Source organism: Lissotriton vulgaris, chromosome 1_1, assembly GCF_964263255.1.
Source record: "Lissotriton vulgaris chromosome 1_1, aLisVul1.2, whole genome shotgun sequence".
NCBI lineage: Eukaryota > Metazoa > Chordata > Amphibia > Caudata > Salamandridae > Lissotriton > Lissotriton vulgaris.
In genome coordinates, this window is record NC_141685.1 from 674016910 (window position 1) to 674040205 (window position 23296).

Here is a 23296-nt window from a genome sequence, read left to right on the forward strand (position 1 = left end):
ACCCCTCAGGAAAATATTTCTGTCGGGTTAACACATTTTAAAATTCCAACAGAGGTTGCTGAATTTATTTGTTAATTGGGAATGTGATCTCTGAGTTTACATTTCTTTTATTTAGTTTTCACTTTTACAGTGCTGGATGCTACTCTTTTTTTTTTTGTAACATTTTTTATTTGTATTTTGCAAAGTTGAAAGTAGAAAAAGAGAGGAATAGAAAAAAAGGACAAGAAAGAAGGAGAAGGAGAAAAAAGGAACAGGCGACATTCTGCCATATAACCCCACACAGGGGGTGGTGAAGAACATTATTGCAAAAAAGATAAAAGGAAACCCAAAAAGTACATCAAAAGGGACGGCAGCGAGCAGTCAATAGGAGTGCTAATGATATGCAACTCCAGCCTACATTGTCCGAAGTGCGCACCCATGTCCCAGCGGCTAGTGCAAAGTTCTCAGAAGAAGAAGGGTGTTCCAATCTCGATCATAATCATAGAGGAAAATAGGGGCCAGGCCGTCCGCCTGTAAAGGCGCATCGGGTCGCAACTAAGAGAAGAACAACAACCCCAACTAACACCCCCTCCGTCTTTCCCCCCATCCCCCACCCCTCCCCCAGTGGTGGCGACCATCACGCATTCAGAACAGCATCATACACACAGGTGATTAAATTTGAAAGAGGTGAAGCGCACGTAGCGCCGAAGGGCAAACTGCCGAAGGCAAACCACGGGACAAAAACCTCACCAAGGGGCCCCAATTGAACATGAAGTTTTTAAAGTTCCCCAGGAAGATATCTGAAAGTCGCTCCATACTCAGTAGTCGCCATAGCCGTGCATGCCATAAAGAAATGGCAGGAGCAGTCAGGCTTTTCCAAGCGGCTGCCAAAGTCAGCTTGGCCGCCCCCAGACAAAGCCACATAATGCGCTTATCAGCTCTAGTTTGGTATTCAAGCTGCGGATCCCTGAGGCCCAACAAGACAAAGTCCATTGAGTCCGGGAGTGGGTATCCCAACACATCTTTGATGTGGGAGAGGATCTCGGACCAAAATGGCCGGATGGTGGGGCAGTCCCACCAGATGTGGCTGAAGTCACCCAACATCCCGCAGCCTCGCCAACACCTATCTGAGGTAGTCGGGAATATTCAGTGCAACTTGGACGGATACAAATACCAATCGAATAAAAGCTTCATATGAGCCTCTCTGAGATCAGCAGAGTGATTATGCCGTCACATCCCGCCATAAGCTCGTCAATTCGCTGTCGGAAATGTCCCTCCCAAGTGTACTCTCCCAGTGATCCATATATCGAGGCCGAGGGGACATCGCGGTGTCTAATAGCATCCCATACAAAAAAGAAATCGCCCCCTTCATGGTGGATGTGCGAAGAATAAAGGTTTCAAATTTCGTCAAAGGTCTAGTAGCTGCATCCACCACTCCAGGGGACGTCGCCCAATGAAGGAGCTGAAGATGACGAAAGCGTTCGGTTGGCAGAACACCGTAGTCCCTCATACAATTATGGAAAGTAAGGGGTGCGACACCGTGAAACAGGTGGGTGAGGGCCCTACAGCCACCCTCCCTCCAGACACCAAAGGGTCCCTCCGTCAACGCCGGAGGGAAGGCCGGGTTGAAATGGATAGGGGTGAACGGGGACGGGAATGTGGTCCACCGATCATCGCCACTGACCGTGTCCCATACCTTTAACACCGTGCTGGTGGGGGTGCTAATGTACGCGTTTCTGGGCCGGTCCACCTTTGGTTTCCAAGCTAGATCCCAGATGGATCGCCCGCAACGCTCCGATCCATATGGAGCCAGTGCTTCTCCGAAAGCTGCTGGGACCATTCCACCAGGACTCTCAATTGGACAGCCTTATAATACAAGTGCATGTCCGGGAACCCCACCCCCCCCCCCCTCCATTCGTGGGCGTCGGAGAACCGCATACGAAAGTCGCGCCCGACCACCTTGCCAGACGTATTTCAACATCAAGGTCTTAAGCCGACGGAAGTAATCCACTCCTATCGGAATGGGTAGGGCTTGGAAGAGGTATAGGAATTTAGGCAGGAGGACCATTTTAAGCGCATGAATCCTACCCAACCACGAGATATATTTCGGTTTCCACCGTTCCAATTCCGCATGTATCGACGCCAGCATCGGAGGGAAGTTGGCCTGAAATAGTGCGCCTAAGGTAGAGGTCACGATTTAGAAAAGGGGGTGGTGATGAACAGAGTGTCTGAGTTAAACAGACCACTCTTACCCAGTCCAAAGATCAGGGCTTGATCCATCACTGTTATTTATCTCACTGCCCCATCCCAGCTCAGAACCTGGCTATATGCAAATCAGTCTGTCCCTGGCCCAGTGCATCATGGGAACAGGGCAGACTAAACTACCAAGCCAATTCTTCACCAGAAAGGAGACAAGCTACCGGGGACCGGTTTCTGGCATTTCAGCCTTCTTCGGCCCGGCTTGCTTGAATCCTGATGGAGCAGTGAGAAAGGGACTCATGTCTGAGTAAACCCTGCCACACCTATAGTGGCCAAAAACGATTTAGAAAAGGGGGTGGTGATGAACAGAGTGTCTGAGTTAAACAGACCACTCTTACCCAGTCCAAAGATCAGGGCTTGATCCATCACGTTATTTATCTCACTGCCCCATCCCAGCTCAGAACCTGGCTATATGCAAATCAGTCTGTCCCTGGCCCAGTGCATCATGGGAACAGGGCAGACTAAACTACCAAGCCAATTCTTCACCAGAAAGGAGACAAGCTACCGGGGACCGGTTTCTGGCATTTCAGCCTTCTTCGGCCCGGCTTTCTTGAATCCTGATGGAGCAGTGAGAAAGGGACTCATGTCTGAGTATACCCTGCCACACCTATAGTGGCCAAAAACGATTTAGAAAAGGGGGTGGTGATGAACAGAGTGTCTGAGTTAAACAGACCACTCTTACCCAGTCCAAAGATCAGGGCTTGATCCATCACCGTTATTTATCTCACTGCCCCATCCCAGCTCAGAACCTGGCTATATGCAAATCAGTCTGCCCTGGCCCAGTGCATCATGGGAACAGGGCAGACTAAACTACCAAGCCAATTCTTCACCAGAAAGGAGACAAGCTACCGGGGACCGGTTTCTGGCATTTCAGCCTTCTTCGGCCCGGCTTGCTTGAATCCTGATGGAGCAGTGAGAAAGGGACTCATGTCTGAGTATACCCTGCCACACCTATAGTGGCCAAAAACGATTTAGAAAAGGGGGTGGTGATGAACAGAGTGTCTGAGTTAAACAGACCACTCTTACCCAGTCCAAAGATCAGGGCTTGATCCATCACCATCAGACTAATTTGCATACAGCCAGGTTCTGAAACTGGGATGGTGCAGTGAGCTAAAAAACGGTGTTGGATCTAGCCCTGATCTCTTGACTGGGTGAGAGCTTTCTGCTTAATTCAGAGACTCTGTCCCTCACCACCCCTTGTTGTAAATATTTTTGTCCACCCCAAGCGTGGAAGGGTATTCTCAGATGTGAGACCCTTGCTCATTGCACCATCAGGATTCAAGCAAACCGGGCCGAAGACGGCTGTAATGCCAGAAACCGGTCCCCGGGAGCTTGTTTCCTTCCCAGTGTAAGAATTGGCTTTTGTAGTTTGGTTTGCCCTGTTCCCATCATGCACTGGGACAGGAACAGACTAATTTGCATACAGCCAGGTTCTGAAACTGGGATGGTGCAGTGAGCTAAAAAACGGTGTTGGATCTAGCCCTGATCTCTTGACTGGGTGAGAGCTTTCTGCTTAATTCAGAGACTCTGTCCCTCACCACCCCTTGTTGTAAATATTTTTGTCCACCCCAAGCGTGGAAGGGTATTCTCAGATGTGAGACCCTTGCTCATTGCACCATCAGGATTCAAGCAAACCGGGCCGAAGACGGCTGTAATGCCAGAAACCGGTCCCCGGGAGCTTGTTTCCTTCCCAGTGTAAGAATTGGCTTTTGTAGTTTGGTTTGCCCTGTTCCCATCATGCACTGGGACAGGAACAGACTAATTTGCATACAGCCAGGTTCTGAAACTGGGATGGTGCAGTGAGCTAAAAAACGGTGTTGGATCTAGCCCTGATCTCTTGACTGGGTGAGAGCTTTCTGCTTAATTCAGAGACTCTGTCCCTCACCACCCCTTGTTGTAAATATGGTAGAGGTCAGCCGTACGCCCAGATATAACAGGGAGGAGGTTGACCACGAGAGTGGGGTAAGCGACCGGATCCGGTGCACCTCACCAGGCGGTAGGTTTAAGTTCAAAATGTACGATTTATCAAAGTTAACTTTGAACCCCGCCACCGTTTCAAACTTGGAGAGCACTGCATGGATATGGGGTAACGACAACGCCGGATCCCGAATTGACAGTAGTACGTCATCAGTGAAGAGTGAAATCTTATGTTGCTCACCCGTAAAGGGGAGGCCCAAGATCCGCTCGTTCTCCCGAATCGCTAATGCCAACGGTTCTATGCTAAGCGCAAAGAGAAGTGGCGAGAGCGGACAGCCCTGACGTGTTCCGCGGGAGTGGTGGAAACTCCCGGACCTGTGACCGTTAACCAGCACCCGAGAGGTGGGACTGTTGTAATTGGCCTCAAGCATTCTTATGAATCGGGGTGAGAACCCGAAGGCTACCAACGTGCGATGTAAAAAACCCCAATCAACGCGATCAAAGGCTTTTTCCGCGTCAATCCCTACTAACACCGCCGGTATGTGAAACCGCTCAGCCTTCTCTATCAAATGGATTACGCGTCGTGAGTCTGTCGACCTTTTATAAACCCGGACTGGTCTGGGTGGATCAGAGCCGGCATCAAGTTCTGCAGCCTGCTAGCAAGAATAGACGAGTACAACTTAGCGTCCAGGTTAAGGAGCGCTATCGGGCGATAAGATGCGCAGTTGGTAAGATCCTTCCCTGGTTTTGGGATAATAGTGATCAGGGCCTCAGCCATGGTGTCCGAGGTTCTACCCTCAGAAGCCATCGCGTTGAAAAGGGAAACCAGGTAGTCGCAGATGTCTGATGCGAATGTTTTGTAAAACAGGGCCATGTAACCGTCAGGACCCGGGGCCTTGTGTAGTTTTAGAGCCTTAATGGCGTCCAGTACCTCCTCTCTAGAAATGGGGGAAGACAGCAACTCGTTCCATTCCTTGGAGACCTGTGGGATAGGAAGACCACCCAAAAACGCAGACTGGGCCTCTGGATCCAGGGCGTCGCTCGAGTTGAGATCCGCGTAGAAGCGACCAAAAATGGCCGCCTTGTCTACATCCTTATGCCGAATAGAACCTGTATGGTCCTGTATGCCCCCGATGTAATCCCTCTCGCGCTTATCTCGAAGCTGCCGGGCAAGGTGGCGCCCAACCTTATTCCCCTGGGAGTAGGAGACACGTCTGAGACGCAGGAGGGTAAATTCAGCCCGGTTGTTGTAGTGGGCTTTCAATTTCCCTCGTACTGCCGTAAGCGGGCGGAGGGTCACCCTAGAGGGGTTCGACTTGTGCGCCTGCTCCAGGACCGCAAGCTCCGACTCCAGAGCCTCCCTCTCCTTCCGCCGAAGCTTGTTAAGATTCGCATTAAGGGCGAGGCACGTACCCCGTATTGAGGCCTTGCACGCATCCCATGTGGTATACACTGACGTGTCAGAAGATGGGTTAAGAGCAAAAAAGTCTCCTATAGCCTTTCGCAGCTCCTTACAGGACACCTCATCCCGTACCAACGCTGCCGGGAAGTACCACTTCCGCCAGCCGTCCCCCCCTACAGACCAATGCAACCCAAGCACCACTAAACTATGGCCCGACAATGAGAGCGGGAAGATATCAGCCATTCGAATATCTCCCCTGAGGGCCTGGCTAACAAAAATGTGATCTATGCGGGAGTACGAGCGATGGACGTGAGAAAAGAAAGTATAATCCTTGGCCTGAGCGTGTACGAAAAGCCAGCTCTCCACCAGTCCCAGTTCGCATACTTGACGTTGCGTTTCCTCCGAGAAGATACCAGTATCTGCCCTGCGCGCCCCCGAGCTATCTAAATCCCTGTCCCACACCATGTTGAAGTCCCCCAGCAGTATCAAGTGCCCATCCACAAAGTCCCCCATCTTGTCCATCAAGCATTGCAAAAAACCATTTTGGCCCGCATTCGGAGCATAAACCACAACAAAGGTACACTGGCGGCCATATAATGACCCCTTCACCATTAGCCAACGGCCCTCCTTATCACCGCTCACCCCCAGGGGTTGAAAGTGGAGAGAGGCCCGAAAGAGGAGGGCCACCCCTCTATGCTTCGTGGGCGCAGATGCCCTGTAGATAAGGGGGAAATTCCTATGACGGAGTCTCAGTTCATCTCTCCTGGCCAAGTGGGTCTCCTGGAGGGCAACTACATCTAGATGGTGGTCTGAGAGATACTTCCAGAGCTTCTGTCGTTTCTGCGGGGAATTGACACCCTTCACGTTCCAGGTACCTATACTAACTGGCATGATGACGACATGAGACTCCGTTCTATGCGTTTGCTAAGGCACCCAGAGTCCAACCCGGACCCCCGCCATTCACCAGTCCACACCCCCCTGGATCAGGCCCCCCTCCCAACAATCCCCCCATATTCTGGGCCATCCCTCCCATTTCAGTGACTCCAGCGTACCCCACCTCCGAACCTCCCTGGCAGGACGACATGTTAAATTCTGTATACTGAAAGTAATTGTACAAAGATAGCAAGGGTGAAGCCCCAAGTACCCTCCGTTCATGGGGAACCGCATTCACCCCTCCCCAGCTTCCCAGAGAGGCCTCCCCCCTGCAAATCCCAAGAAATGGAATGGTCACATTGTAGTGCAAGATAAGAAGTGCAAAGAAGAACACCACTAGTGCCAACAACATCACATACACACCATCTTCGGTCGCCACCACACCGCCCCTCCCCACCAACCCCAACCCCAACAGTTCCCCTGCAGTACTAACCCCCAGAACTCCCTCCTTCCCACCCCCCTCCAGCAAACCAAAAAACAAGAAGACAGAGCACAAGGCACTAAACCTGAACCAAGCACTCAGCAGTTCCAATGGGCCACGGGTCACAAGGTCCACATCAGACTGGAATCGGGGTGGGGGCACCAGTTCGGGGGCCCCCAGGGCCACGGCCCGGGGTGTCTTCTCCAAAAGTACCATAGTACCCCGAGACCTTAGGGCCAGAGACCCTCCGGCGCCCAACCATCAAGGAAGTCGGGGATCATGCTGCTCCAGAGCTCTGCTGAGTATCTGCTAGCGTGGCCGAAGCCACCGATGCCACCGCAGCTCCCCTCTCTTGCAAGCTAGCAGTGCGGTCCGGACGCCCCCGGTCCGGGGAAGAACCAATTCGATGCCATGAGGAAGATCGATGCCGTCGCCTCGATGGGGAGGGATGCGCCGCCTGAGAGGAAGGAACGTCCTCCAGCCCCAGAAGATCCTTCGGGGCCTGCAGGGAGTGGATTTGCGCCAGCCTGTTCTGCCATCTGAATATTATACGGAAGGGGTGCCCCCAGGAGTACGAGATGTTACGCTCCCGCAAGAAAGCAGTCACTGGGCAGAATTCTCTCCTCTTTTGAAGCGTAGATGCCGCTAAGTCCTGGTAGAGTTGCGGACGGTGGTCTCTGAATTGTAAGGAGGTGATGGCTCTAGCTTTCCGTAGGATACGCTCCTTTGTTTGAAAGTCATGCACACATACGAGGATGTCCGGGGGGGGCCACCCCCTCGCCTAGGTAGGCCGACTCTGTGCACCCTATCCATTTTAATTTCCTGCACGTCCTCCTCATCCAAGGTCTGCAAGAACAGGGCCTGGACATACTCTCGCAAGTCTCCAGCCTCACCGTCCCAAGGGACCGCCCTAATACGAATATTGTTTCTCCTGGAACGATTCTCCAAGTCCTCCGCGTGGGCCTGCAGGTCCAAATTCTGTTCCGTAAGGCGAATAATATCCTGTTGTAGTTGGTGCACATCATTCGCCACACTCAAGTCGTGATCTTCCAGGGTTGCCACTCGTTCACCAATGCCATCGACATCCCTCCGCACCTCCAGGAGATCCGACGCCAGCTGGGCGCGAAGCTCAGAAATATCCTCCTTGATAGAGGCACACAGCTCCGTCATGAAGGCCTTGGTGGCGGGCGCCTCCCCGTCCGACTGCCTAGACGAACCACTAGCCCCTGGGGAAGATGGCTGCTGCGACGATTTGGAGGCCCCGTCCTTAACCGTCCTTCCTTTGCGTGGTACAGTGGACATCTCGAAGGGCCGGCCGTGCCGTGGGACCAAGGCTATCGTACCTTCACCGGGGACGAGGAGTGCTCAGGCGTAGCGTAAGGATTCACTAGGAATGCAGGGCTCCCCGCTGCCGCGCAACTACGCCACGGGCGGCGGCCGCCTGATCAAGATGGCGGCTCAGAAGCTTCCCGCAAAAGTCCAAGAGTCAATGCAGGGACAGTGTCGTCCGGCAATCAGTCCCGGGTTCTCAGTCTCTGTCAATCGGGGCCACGAAGGCAGACCCCCTGCTCCAGCCACGTGCCCCCGCCGGTCCTCCAAATTATGCTGCGGCCGCCGGTGAGGGGACAGCGCGGGCCAGACAGTCAGCTCGCAGGGCAGAATAGGCTTCTAGTTCCGCTCACATGCAGGGCCGGGGCCCACAGCGCAGGGCCAGTGCCTTCGGTTCGTAGTTGTTTCACGCCACGGGCACCACCTCAGAGTGTTAGGCTGCTCGCGGGGGCGAAGAGGACACCCCGCTTCATCAGTGGACGCAAGTAGCCGTCTCTGCGCCGTCCAGTAATAGCCGCTCCCGGGCTCGCACAGCTCCGCTGATAGTCCGAGGTACACCCTCCACGTGGCCGATCGTCTGTTGAGGTCCTCGGGTCCGCTGCAACAGAGCGCCCAATACCGCCTCAGTGCTTCGATAGTGCGGAGCAACACTGGCAGCGATAAGGGGGCAGGAGTGATCCGCTGCTCCGCGATGCCACGCCCAGCCGGCGCCGGCTCCTCTGCACTCACAGGCCGGCCTCCCCCTCACGCAAGACCGATGCTTAGTAGGCCGGGCGATGACCCTCCCGCAATGGCGCTCTCCGGTCTCCTATGGCCTCGCCGGGGGCTCCGGAACTCTCCACTCGATGCCGGTAGCCTCTGCGAGTATCTCAGAGTCGATTGGCACCCCGTAGGCGATGCTATACAATGCTTAGCAGGTCGGCGCCGGAGTGACTCGAAAGCAGGTCTTACTCCGACGCCATCTTGGCCACGCCCGATGCTACTCTTTTTTCATAACTCCAATATAAACAGGAGAGGTTACAGTCTCTATTGTAGTTTTTTTTTCTTCTTTTCTTTTTTGAAATCAGCAAGATGCAAACACATTGATGGTGCATGACAATATATAGCATCTCAAATAGATTGAAACCATTCAAGAACAACAAAGAGCGTAACCCCAGCAATAAACAAGGTACAAGAGCATTTAACAACAAGCATTGGCATAGCCAATAGGTCTCGCCTTTGGGACCTTATAAGTGTTTAGCCATGCAACAGTTGATGTTGTTGCACCAAGGATATTGTGCTAGATAACTAAACACTTATAAGGTCCCAAAGGCGAGACCTATTGGCTATGTAAATACTTGTTTCTTTTTTCTTCTTAGTGAATGTCGGATGCTGAAAAAAAATGTTGGTGCTTTCATTTGTGAAATAAATTAAGCCCTGCCTTGTGTTGTTCACTACCCGAGGCACTGGTGCCCTCTCTGACTCCTAAGCATCAAGTGAGCTCTCTTAATACCCAAGCACTCCTGATCAATAAGTAACTAACAATAATGTCAAATGCTACCACTGCACTAAAATCAAGCTGCACATCAACTAGTGTGTTCCTAGAAAGAGAGGTGTCATCGAGTAACTGAAGTGTTAGACTGACAAATGCACGCTGGTGTATGCCTAGTCTGGTCACATGATTGTGGCTGTGCTGCTGGATGACAGGTATTTGGGGGCAGGCAACCTTAAGGCCAGGGCTCGAGTCGGGGTACCACGTGGGTGGACGGCGTCCCCCCCTTTTTACCGGGGGGACGCCGTCCCCCGTGCCAAACAGCTGGACTTCACTCTTTGGCCTCTCTGGGACGAGGCGCTAGGCACCTTTCGTGATGTCACTTCCTGTCGTGACGACACTTCCGGTGACAGCATCCCCCCACTTCTTTTTCCACAACTTGTGCCCTGCTTAAGGCTGCCTTTTCTTCCTGTGCTACAGCACAGACCTGTTCCCAGCACCACCTTACAGGACTCCAGATCTCCAGCACAGTGGCTGCGCCAGCAAACACCCCTTTTTAGTGTGCCTTATTGTGGGTGGCAGGTTTCAATATATATTATTTGCCACTGCAGTCTTATCCTAATAATTACAAATGAAAACACGGAGGGATTCATTGGTATTACAAGTCCCAACCGTAAAGGGCGACGGCAGAGGAGGGGTAACGGGATCCCGACATTGGTAGGGCAAGAGACTTTCGCTTCTGAATCCTCTTTGACGGACCCTACAACACATTGCAGCAGGAAATGGAAGGAAAGTGGACTGGCATCTGCTATGGCAGTTGCCTGGGATCGTGAATGAAAACTAAAAAAAAAGGTAGCTGTGGATGTTTTTTGCCCACAAGGGAAGGGATGGAATAGAATTGCATCAATTATTTATTGACTCTAGTGAGGTCTCTGCTTAACAATGATATAATTTTAAATAATTTTTCTTAACTGTGAATATTTAATATGAGTTGCTGGGAAAGCTAATAAAATGTCAATGAATACTACCAATTAAACCCAATACCAAATATACTATTTTCTGTCATTGACTCATTGGCAGGGGTCTATAATAGAAGCATTCTGAGCATTTAGTTTGTAGCCTAGCGCTGTTCTTTGACACTCATCACTACTGCTGATCCGTATACCGGAGAGTAGTCTACGAGATATAAGGCACTCCTGGTTCATACTTTAATGGACAAAGTATTGTCTTTTGGCTTTCTTAGAGGAGTAGGATGAGATGAATGAGAAAGCGATTCCCAGGGGCAGATCGTTCACAGTACACCACCTTACAAACACATGTCAAGAAGTCACCTTCAAACATAGACAGCTCAGCACTGCTCACATAAAACTATCAACGAAACCGGAGTGGCGGAAACAGAGGCTCTAATTTCCAGACAAGTAAGAGCTCAGGAGTGTGCGTTGCCTTCCACTCGGTAGTCGCAAATAAAAGTTACACAGACAGACTTGGTCTGCGATCCGTATAAAATTAGTGGTGAAACGTTTTAAGTGAATCTCGCTGTCTGGGGCGCAATCTGCACTGATCTGGAAGTGACTTCTCATGGCCCAGATCACACCACCCAGAGTTCGTGGACCCCGCCTAAAAAAAAAAAAGGAAACAAGAATTGGCAGCGCAGTCGCGAAAGTGAAAGTCATCGCAGGCTGATGGCGGTTGTGCGCGCGTGCCCGCACGCCTGCGAAAGTGGCGCGGCGGCACGCCCGTGAAAGTGAAAGTCATCGCGATCGTGGGCTGATGGCGGCTGTGCGCGCGTGCCCACATCACGTGTGCGCACGCTTGAGGCCAGCGTGTGGTAGCACTTTGAAAACCCCACTCACAAAATGTCTTGCCAGGGCAGCGCATGCACTGGCTCAGGCAAAACCTAAAAAGGATGACAATGACTTGCGAAATGGACATATATCAAATACAATTGGTTGCATAGTTTTTACAGTGAATCAAGGACTGTTCATGCTATACATTCCTCAGTTTCAAGCAATAAGCCGCAGCCTATTGTAATCTTAAGGTATTGCACTCCGTCTATCTATAACTACTTGGGCGTTTTAGTCTCCGTCCAGGGGATATGTTAATAAGTAATTCTTCAATGCTTGCGAAATATCCCACGGGCGTGAAGTCGGTGAAAGCAGTGTAGCATATATATCACTCATAGTGTCGCAAAGAGTCATGTTGTGAAGCCAGACCCTAACAGTCGGTGTTTGCGTTCTGCCCCAGTGTAAAGAGATCTGCCGCTTTGCGATGAGTAAAGCTATTGCCGTGAACCTTCGAATGTCCTTTTTTAAAGGTTGAACATATCCATGCAATGCTGCCAATGGTGTAGGTTGTATAGTTTGCTCCACCATAAGAGATAAATGGCTGAAGATCTCTTCCCAATATGCCTGAACTGGCGCACAATACCATGCCAGGTGTGAAAAATTAGGATCTATCTTGGCCAGTAATTTCGGGGTTATATAAGCTTGATGTATATATTTAAAATGCAATAATTTGTTGCGATGGTTATTTGAAATATAACGCGTTTGTGCACAACAATAATGCCATATGTCGTCAGTTATTGGTATACACAGGTCCCGCTCCCAGGCAGTCCATGCCTTGGCACCAACCGCGGAACGAAGAGATAATGTGAGATGGTACAGGTGCGAAACAGAGGTGGTGAGGTGGTGTGACAAAGAGTCTGGGATCGCTCCGATCAAGGATCTAGGACCCTGTGCAGGAGGAATCTGTCCATTGTGCAAGGAGGTCTGCCATCGTGCATGGACGTGACTCTTTAAACAGGTCACCAACCATCTGGAATCCATGTTTGGTTAATGTGCGTTTGGTAAGGGCTTCAGTAGGGGGGGCAGGGGTAACCATGCATTATCTGCCAATGGTATGTTCCCCGAGTATAGGAAGTCCGCTTGTAAATACCGTCACTGTTTCGTCCATGCCCTGCACGTCGTGGGTAGCATCTGAATTTCTGAGGGGCAGCGAGGTAAGTCCTGCGGTAGTACTGCAGATAGCTGATTAGGATGTATTTGGGAGCATTCGGGCTTAAGATACAGAAGTCGGGCCTCAGGGTGATACCAATAGTATGTCAAATGGATCTGGGCAATGAGATAATATAACAAAAAATCCGGGACTCCAAATCCCCCACGCTCACAAAACGAATAAGTAAGGTACGGAAAGTATTGAAAAAAGTTTATGGTAAGGCAATTGGAATATTCAGGAATAGGTACAAGAATTGCGGGAGGACCACCATTTTCATTATGGAGATTCTGCCAGCCAAGGAGAGGGTAAGTTTGATCCACCTTTCGACCTGAGATGAGAGATGGTCTATTGCGGACCATAATTGAGGCGGATCACTTCAGATGCATTGCAGTGCAAGAAGATGCTGAGATATTTTAGGGGGTTGATACACCATTTCAGGGAGTATTCGAAATCTTCTTGAGTAGTAGCTGGTGTCAAGGGGAAGATTTCAGATTTTGTCCAGTTAATGACCAACCCAGAGTATACTCCAAACCGGACCACTTTACACAATGAAGGGGACAGGTTCGTTGCGGTTTTTCATACGAATAGCATGACATTGTCAGCATAAAATGAGGCAACAAGACGGCCTGAATGAAACTGCAAGCCCTGATGAAGATGTCTCTCTTGTATATGACAAGCCAAAGGAATCCATGGCTACAACAAATAATTGCGGTGAAAGGGGGCACCCCTGTCCGGTACCACGCGTCAAAGGGAATTGAACTGTTATTACACCGCTCAGTTTGAGACAGGCGACCGGACCCAGAATATAAAAGGCGTATCAAATTTTAAAATCCAATTGGAATACCAAGCTTCTGCAAAACTGCATATAGAAAAGGACACTCCAGTGAATCAAAGGCCTTTTTGGCATCGAGGAGAACAGCTGAGGCTGGTAATGTGGGTTCTTTTTGATTTATCACTGAGAAAATAGCCCGCAAATTAAGTGCAGTGGACCTGCAAGGGACAAAACTCGCTTGGAGAGGGCATAATATGGTATTTACAAGCAATGATAGACGGGTAGCTAATATTTTGGCCAAGATTTTATAATCATGATTAAGTAATGATAATGGTCTGTAAGACATACACGCATAGTGGGAGAGAGAGATCCGTTTTGTATAGCCTCGTAGTATACCTTCAACAGACGGTGGGCTAGTTCATGTTGATAGGCTTTGTAAAATCCTCCCGATAGTCCATCGTAAACTGGAGCAGGGCTGCTGGCCAGGTCTTTTATCGCCTGTTTAATTTAATCTGTATCTATCGGAGAAGCTAGAAATTCATGTTGTCCCTTTTCAAACCAGACCATGGCTGTCTCTTGTAGGGAATCGTCCAGAGCTTGTCCCACAGGGGGGTTGCATGTTGTGTACGAGTGACTATAGTAAGCTAGAAAAGCGTCAGTAATATCAGATCCCCTTGTCAATGTTCTATCTGTGTCAATGTCTAGGTGTGTGATGTATGCAGGTGGCTAAGTCGGTAAATTCAGACAATATGTTGCACAGTCATGTAGCGGTAGCGGCGCAGAGGTGGTTTGTGCAGCTTTGTCTATATCTTTGAGTGTCCTCTCCACCCCCTCCAAGTCCCTCCGAATGGATCATAGCACGCCAGCGAGCTTCGAGAGACAGACCCCACATATATATACCTTGTAGGCATCCCACAGTATGGATTGTGAGGATATGGTTCCCTCATTTACAGGAAGTATTCCCTAATAGCGTCGTCCACCTCTATACTGAATCGAGCAGAGCGGAGATGGGAAACCTCTATAACGGCCGATGTTTGAGGATCATAGGGCAATCGATCATTAGGATCACGGGGGCGTGATCGGATAACTTGCAGGGCATATAATCAATCATCTGGACTTCTAATAAGCGTAAGGTACCAGTGATCGATCCGGGACCAAGGTCCATGTGGGGAAGAAGAGAATAAGTCGTTTCGGACCGTTTGATGTTTCATGCGCCAGGGGTCTACTAACAATGTGGATTGCAAACTGTGAGTGTTGTCAGGCTCCGACAATCGACATGGGTTGGCAATGATAAGGTTTTGGAGATGGAGAGAGCGTGGGAGGCCCTGGTTCAAGCTTTGAGCAACTACCAACTGGATGAGGGGGATAAATGAACGATAATCGTGCATGTGATCATCAAACAAGGAACAATGATGGGCAAGCTTTCTATACAGCCGATAATATAATGGGTTATGAGACTTGAATATGCCCACACCACCGAATATGTAGGGGGGAGGGAGTTATGGGGTGAGCTGGGCATTAATACGGGGACATATTGGACAGAATTGGAAGATGTGATATTTGTTTTGTACTGTATGATGGCTATATAAAATCCAATAAAATAGGTTTTCAAAAAAAAAAAAAAAAAAGAAGAGACCCTGCTGAGAAGGCTGAGCGAGGCCGGGGTGAAAGGCTGTGCCTTGCGATGGCTTAGATCCTTCTTGCAGGATAGCCATCAGGCGGTGTCCCTTCCCCCTTTCCAATCTGCCTTCTCCGACGTGTTGCATGGGGTACACCTCAGGGATCGGCAATTATCCATATTCTATTCAATGTGTTTCTTAAACCTTTGATTGCTATCATCAAGGCATTTAATATTGACATCATAAATTATGCCGATAACATGCAGCTGAGGGAGAGGGTTCGATATCAGTGGAGGCGTTTCACAACTGTCTGCAGGACATGGCCCGCTGGCTGCGGGATAACTCTTTACAATTTAACGCAGGAAAGACAGAGGGGATCTTTTGTGCTGCTAACAAGATCTTACATCTTCCCTGCAACTTCTGGCCTTCGGGATCTTCACCTGCAGTTCGGCCGGCAACAAGTGTCCATAATCTGGGCATTATATTTGAAAATAAGCTTTCCTTGGAAGCTCAGGTTACTGAAACAACTGCCTCGGGTTTTGCGATCATTGGATTCCTTCGAAAAATCTTCCCTTTATTACCTTCTCAGGTACATGCCCTAGTAGCAAGATGCACGATTCTCAGTAGGCTTGACTACTGCAACGCTCTCTTGCTCGATTCTCCTAACTTTTTGCTGGACAGACTGCAAAGGATTCAGTCAGGAGCTGCCAAACTAGTCTTAGGGTGGTCTAGAAGTTCCTCTGCCTCTGCAGCGTTGGCAGAACTCCATTGGCTCCCCCGGAGACAGAGAGTGCAGTTTAAATCCCTCTGCCTTGTTTTTAAAGCCCTTCACAGGGACAGGGCCCGTGCGTTTGCGAAAAAAATTTGATTGGTACACCCCCACAAGAATGTTTCGCTCCTCATCAGCGAGACTGGTGAAGTTTCCTAGATTTAGGAAGGTTAGGTCAGGGGGTAGATCCTTTGGGGTAGCAGCGGACAAATTGTGGAATAGTCTTCCCTGGGAAATTAGGCAAATTAGGGAACTTCTTCCCTTCAGAAAAAGTGTAAAGACCTGGTTGTTCCCCAAGATCTAGACGCTAGACCCCGCTTCTGACTCACTCCCCTTATGAGCTACTAAGCGCCAGGATGCCTGCTAGGCGACAGTGTGCTCTATAAGTTGAATACATAAATAAAGAAAATAAATCCCTAAAATGCTCCTTTTGGAAAAGGAGTCATGTATGGTGTAGGGAAGGAAAAGTCCTCTGCATGGTAATGGATGTGCACCCCTGCCCTGAGAGTCCAACTGTACTGATGTCTGGATCCTTAATGGTGATTTTTCTTATAGGCAAACAAGGATCGGGCATGCGCGCCATGATATAGGCCTGTCTCACGGATTGTGGTCTTGTAGAACAGGGAGGGGCGCCCAAAGCACAAACCTCCTAGTGCTGGAAGGCTACTGCTGTCACCAGTAGTTAAGCAACACACGCGTACAGTGTAGTGATTAGTAGTAGTGAACAGGTCCTTTTTAGGTCTCGCACCTGGCGACAGCGCTTCGCACTGGTACAACTCCTCCTAGCGGTTCAATATACTATACTCTAAAATGTTCATAACAATTTCTCTAAGAAAACAATGTAAGCATAGCCTGCATGAATGTTAACACCAAAGGACCCTCTGCCTTCATATGCAGAGTAAAATATAGAGGGAGAGAGTTAAACTGAAACTATGTGTAGAACTTTCATATTACGGTATTGAAGCCCTGGGTCTTATTATGGCTTTTGTACCAAACTCAACTTAACAACAATTCAAATACGTCCTGGGAGCTAATGACGAGCCCTCCTGTCTGAGTCTGTATGCTCCAAGCTCAAAGTCCAGCATTTCTGAAATCCCGAGATGATGAATTAATTAATTAAATATTATCTCCAAAGCGCGAACAGTTGCTCCCCGGCGCTGCCTGTAGGAGTCAATTATCCTAGCCTATATGTCTCTGAGAAATAATTTTTTCAGTTCTTTTTTAAAATAGGCTTCGGTGTCCAACTTCTTTAGCCAGAATATTCCAAAGTTTTACAGCTAGATAGCAGAAGGCAGGACCCCCTCGCTTAGCAAGCCTAACTCTAGGGATTATAGGAACATCCTGAGATCTCACCTCTGCAGAAACTCTCTAAATTTCTTACGAAGATGGAGAGGATGCTTTTTGTGGATAGCTTGAAAAGTAATTAACAGGACCTTTAACATGATCCTCTTGTTCACAGATAGTCAGTGAAGCTGCATAAGCCCGGGTCCATTTGACTGTCTTTTGGAGATTTTTTTTGCATGGCCTGTTGCATTTTGGCCACTTGAAGTTGGTTTAACAACTATGCAGGGAGCCCCAGAAAAATGTATTGGAATAATCTAGTCTGGAAGTCACCAAAGCTAGAACAATCTGCTTTACAGTTTGAACATGTAAGATTTCTAAGGTCTTTTGCAAGGACTTCAGAAGACCAAATCAGGTTCCAGGGATCGCCCGGATATAAAGTTTAAAGGAGAGGTCTGTATCAAACTCAAATGGAGAAGGACAGCCAAAGACTAGGGCTTCCAATGTGTTAAAGCAGGCCTTAAGAGAGTTCAGTTGCATCCAATTAGCTACCTTGGGCAGGCAGATCTTGAAGCGTTCCACCAGTTTAGCATCTGTGTCCTGAAAAGAAAGCAGAAGCTTGATGTCTCCGGCATAAGATATTATATTAAAGCCCCAGGGTCCAACCACCTTAGCCAACTGATGCCGTGTAAATGCTAAATAATGTGGGACTTAGTGCCGAACCGTGAGGGACACAGTGTCTTAATTCTTTGAAGCTGGAATTAAATGGAATGAGGTGTACTGCCTGTACCCTAACAGAAAATATCTTATCCATAAATTGGCCCTATCCTTCACACCGATAGCCTCTAAGCGTTCTAGCAAGATACTATGGGACATGATGTCGACAGCTGCCGAAAGATCCAAATGAAGTACGACAGAATATTTACCTTCATCTAGACTATGTTTGACAAATTCATAGACCTCTGAAAGTGCTGCCACAGTACTATGTCTTGGGCAAAAGCCTGAGTGTGTTGAATTTAAGATACTATCAAATTCTAAGAACAGGATCATCTGCTGGTTTACAATTTTTTCCAAGGACTTTATTCAAGATAGAAAACATGGAAATAGCCCTAAAGTTACTAAAAGAGCAGAGTGATTTGCATTAGGGTTTTTCCACAACAGACTACCAAAACATATTTAAAAAATAACTGTCAATTGGAACTATTTAAAACTTAAAGGGGAAATAGGACTTGCAGTTAATATTTATCACCCAATTTTAACTTTCTTGGTAACTATATGCTAAATACTAACTTCAAACTCAATACTTTAAAAGTTTACCTTTGCAGGCTATCAGAACTGAAATTCTGCAGCTGGTCTTCTAAGTCATGTTGGTCAGCATTATTCTCAAGCTCTGAGCTAACAGCATGACTCGTGGAAGTGGCATCTGGCTTCTTTCGTATTCCACACGTAGCCCAGCTTGAGAGTCGCTGAAAAAAGCCAAAATCTTCTTCACTCAAGCCAAGTGTCTGGAAAAACGATTTACCTACATAATGTTTCCAGTCACACCTATGATGACAACACAATGCGATAACAATTCCAGCGATGGGCACCGATCCATCATGCCCAGATGCATCACCTTTAGTAGAACTGTTGGCAGCGGGTTCAGTGATGTCTCTTTTTAAACGTTTAGAAGAAGGTTCCTCACCCACAGCTGCACAGTTTTCTAGTAAGCATCTCAAGGCAAGATCTGTGAAGGCAAAAATGTGTTGACACATCAATAACTTCATATCATGGAAACAAATATAGAAGTATGTAAGGGCAATTTATTTTCAGGTCACAAATGGGAATTTTGCATAATGATTCAACACATTTTGCTTGTCACGCATTAAAAATCAAAGATACAAAACGTTAATCTTAGAAATATACTAGTATGACAAATCTCTCCTAACCACAGGACACGAAGGGCAAAATGTAGGTATTTTGTGCAGTGTTTGAATAGCAAACTTAATTAAGAAATCCGACTGGTCTTTTTTAGTAAGACAAATATCACTCCTAAGGAAATTCAAAAGTACCCTGAATTTCTGAATTATCATTAGACCTCTCCAATCGCCTAGACAGTGTAGTGATACAGGTGTGTCCTTTGTTTGTCCAATAATACACATACATATTATATATATATATATATATATATATATACACACACACATACACACACATATATATATATATATATTCACTGAAAAAACATAGGTTTGACACATGTTATAGTTAGCTGGATATTTTACTCATATAAAACCAATGAAATTCCCCCGTTATAGTTACTTCAGCTAACTATAACTTGCGCGCCCGCAATGCACTGCTGATGACTTCACATATTACATCACTCATGACATGGTCAGTGACATCACTCATTTCATTGGTTTTATATGAGTAAAATATCCAGCTAACTATAACATGTGTCAAACTTATGTTTTTTTTAGTGAATTTCATAGGTTTTGTAAATGCTACTTCCTAACTATAACGTGTGTAAAACCTATGGTTTTTTTCAGTGAATTTCATAGCTTTTTTAAATGCAACTTCCTAACTATAACGTGTTTAAAACCTATGGTTTTTTCAGTGAATTTCATAGGTTTTTTGAATGCTACTTCCTAACTATAACGGGTTTAAAACCTATGGTTTTTTCAGTGAATTTCAAAGGTTTTGTAAATGCTAATTCCTAACTATACCGTGTGTTGTACAATTGTGGTCGAATGTGTGCATGGTTTCATCTCTCTTGATATACAATGGACGTCGGCTGTTTGATGTACAACAATCCTTTAACCCCTCGCACGCTAATGACGGAACCGCTCCGTCATAGCCCTCGGGTGGGCTGCGCTGGTGACGGAGTGGTTCCGTAATGGCCCGCCCGGCACACCGCTGATTTTGCGCCTGCGCTGACGATCTGAAGAACGGGTGGGGCCATGACGGAACCAGATGCGTCACGTTGTAAATAGCCCGCACCATGGCGCATCTTTTGCACCACCGCTGCGTCACAAAAGTGACGCAACGGCAGCGCAAAACAGGTGTAAGGGGCTTGTAAATCTGCCCCAAGGTGTCTAAAGGTAGGGTAGTGAGTTAAGGGAAATTAAAAATTATGGGAAGAGCAGTATGGAAAAGAAAGTAAAGGAGGAGGAGTGATAGAAGGCGAGTGAGGATGGACATAAGGAAGGAGAGTAAGGGACAAAGAGATTCGCGCCTGCGCTGACGATCTGAAGAACCGGCGGGGCCATGACGGAACCAGATGCGTCACATTGTAAATAGCCCGCACCATGGCGCATCTTTTGCACCGCCACTGCGTCACAAAAGTGACGCAACAGCGGCGCAAAACAGGTGTAAGGGGCTTGTAAATCTGCCCCAAGGTGTCTAAAGGTAGGGTAGTGAGTTAAGAGAAATTAAAAATATGGGAAGAGCAGAATGGAAAAGAAAGTAAAGGAGGAGGAGTGACAGAAGGGGAGTGAGGATGGACATATGTAAGGAGAGTAAGGGACAAAGAGAGATACATAGAGTAGGGTAAGGGGAATGAAGGTAAAAGAAATGGAAAGATGGTGAGGGAAGGGGATTTGAGGATGATAAAAGGGAGGTAAGTGACCCCCAAGGCAAAAACAAAATTTTTTGGGGGACAATCATGCACCCCGCGATTTTTCATGACCCCCTGAGCAGGCCTAGGGGGTCAGGGTGCTTCTACCCTGCCCCCTTTTCGAGTTCTACACCTTGGTTTTTCTGCTTTCCTGTGCCTCAGTCTACCGAGGCACAAGATGGCTGCCAACAATTTCTGTTATAGAGTGTTGACAGACAGTGGCAGCCAATCAGCATGAAGCTCGTGCACAGCACGGTGCGAGCTTATAGATATATAATTGATTTCAACTTTAATTTTCTCAGCAACTACTGGGGGGATTTAAACCATTTAAACAAAAGCGTGATCTGCGTACCAGACCCTACCATTTTCCAAAATTTGGTGTAATTCCGTTCAGCGGTTCGGGCTGTAGCCGTGTCTAAAGGTCCTATGGAAATTAACATGGGGAAAACACGTTTTGGGACCCCCCTTTTTTCTCGGACCCCGCTTGACGAATCTTCCCGAGATTTTCAGGGAAGGAGCGTAGCGTAGCGAGCCATCTTCTTTGATAAATTCGCGGAGATTCATTAACTGGCGCCAAAGTTATTCCCAATAGAATGTTGCGGAATTCCTATTGTATTTTCCTCTGGAAATTCTGTGAAAAGTTATTTTAAGACAACACTAAAACTTTAAAAGTGTAGTAACAAAACACTATAAAATATTGTCACACAGCGACCTGCAGCTCTATTTTTCCAGTGCAGCTTATTAGTTTTCATAGAAGAAACAATCTCATAACCATACTTGGATGAGAACACTGAAAAATACTGTAGGGTAAGAATAAACTAAAGATTTAACATTACATTATTACTTGCTGTGGAAAAGGTTACCAGTCATTGGAAATGTTTGAGAAAATTGCAAGACTGAGCAAGATCATAACTATTTGCAGATACCTCACCTTTTGAATTTGCCAACACCACAGTTTGAATTCAGAACTTTTGCTAGCGATTGCTAACTCGTGCAGGTAGATGGCACCATCTTACTCCACAACAAACCACATCGCCTCCAGAAGTGACAGTTGAGAACTGTATATAGTGGCTATATATAGTGGCTACCCCTGTTAAGTGTCGTCAGGTCTATTTCCAACCTCTTATTCGCACTCTGACGTGGAACGCGAGTGACTGTTCTAAAAAAAAATGGCAATGTACAAATGCTATTGTGAGACACTTTACAGAACAGAACGAGAGAAGGTGGTGAGGAATCTGTGGTTACAGTATCTACCATAAAGACCATTACCAAAGTATCTTGTTCTTCAACTGAATACTTCTAATCACACATTTCTCACCTTTTGAATAGATACTAAAGCAGTACCTCCTTTAAGGTGGAAAGTTTGAGAAGCCTTCAAAACTAAGTGGGCAAATGGTCCTCTCTAGGGATATGATAATTGAGGCAGTAATCCCTGTTAAAAGTATGGATGGACACCCATGTGGCCCTCTGTCAGATGCCCAACACAGGATCACCCCTCGCACATGAAAGTATGCATCCCAGATTGAGGGTGGAGACGACCTGGGGACAAAATAAACATCTTGAACAAGTTCTTCCGAAAGAAGGTTAAACCGAAGGTCTAATATTGGGCTGAGACCACCTAAAACTACTGGGAATAATGCACCTACCCATCTCTGTCTCAGAAGCCCTCTCTACAGCTGCATTGGTTAACAGTGATTGTTCTTCCTGGGTGTAGCTGGAGGCATGATCTGCCGAAGTCTGAACACAAAGAGAAGGAATGGGGGGGTAGGGTGGGGCTCCAGCAGTTGTAAAAGAGAGTGTAACCATGCCGAACCACTTGCAGCACCCACTTGTCTGAGAGTGAACTGCACACCAGCTGGGCAGCTAAAACCTTATTCTGCAGCGTACTAGCCATTTGTTACCATGGGTAGGGAAATTAAAGTGGTTTGCCAGCAGTCACATCAGGCAACGAACAGAAAGTGGAATGCTGTCTTTGCCTGTGACGACTGCTTCAGCCACCACCACGGTCTTTGATCCTACTGAAAGGCTGCACAGGCTATTCCATGGCTTGCCTTACCCAATAAGTTGAGATCACAAGTATTATCTGTATTTTTTGTATTATTGGTGAGATTGAAGGAATGGGGAACCAAGAAGCAGATCATAGCAGAACTGTCTTTGAAGCACTCCAAGACAGAATCTGATTTTTCTTGAAAAAGCATGGAGACATCAAATGGCATGTAAGGAGTAGTTGCTGTCCTGTAACTCCAGTTCTGTAGTAGGGGAATCTCTGTTATAGTCATAATCTAGTGATTAGTCCCACCCATGTGCGTGGACCCCGGATCAATCAAAAATAATCTCTTAAATTGTCAAAAAATTGCAGAACTGCAAAGACACTTAAGATAGAATTTAAAGACGGATAATGCAGCCCATATCCACAGGCTACACTGTCCAGTACTTCAACTAGAAATTCCACCAAATCAACCACACAAACAGCACAGCCTGCCCAGTTTCCTCACAGAGAAAACTTGCCGCTACCAGCAAAAGCCTCTGGAATGATAGAGAGGAAGGTATGGACA

At 47.6% G+C, this 23296-nt stretch overlaps 1 protein-coding gene across 1 annotated transcript in view; it reads right to left on the reverse strand.

Moving 5' to 3' along the window:
* The window catches only part of TRMT13 (tRNA methyltransferase 13), a 207594-nt gene that overhangs the window by 1446 nt on the left and 182852 nt on the right, over nucleotides 1–23296 (reverse strand). The window contains exon 10 of the mRNA XM_086954492.1: nucleotides 18464–18872. Within this exon, the coding sequence (XP_086810618.1) occupies nucleotides 18464–18872 (409 nt within the window). The remainder of the gene's footprint in view (nucleotides 1–18463; nucleotides 18873–23296) is intronic.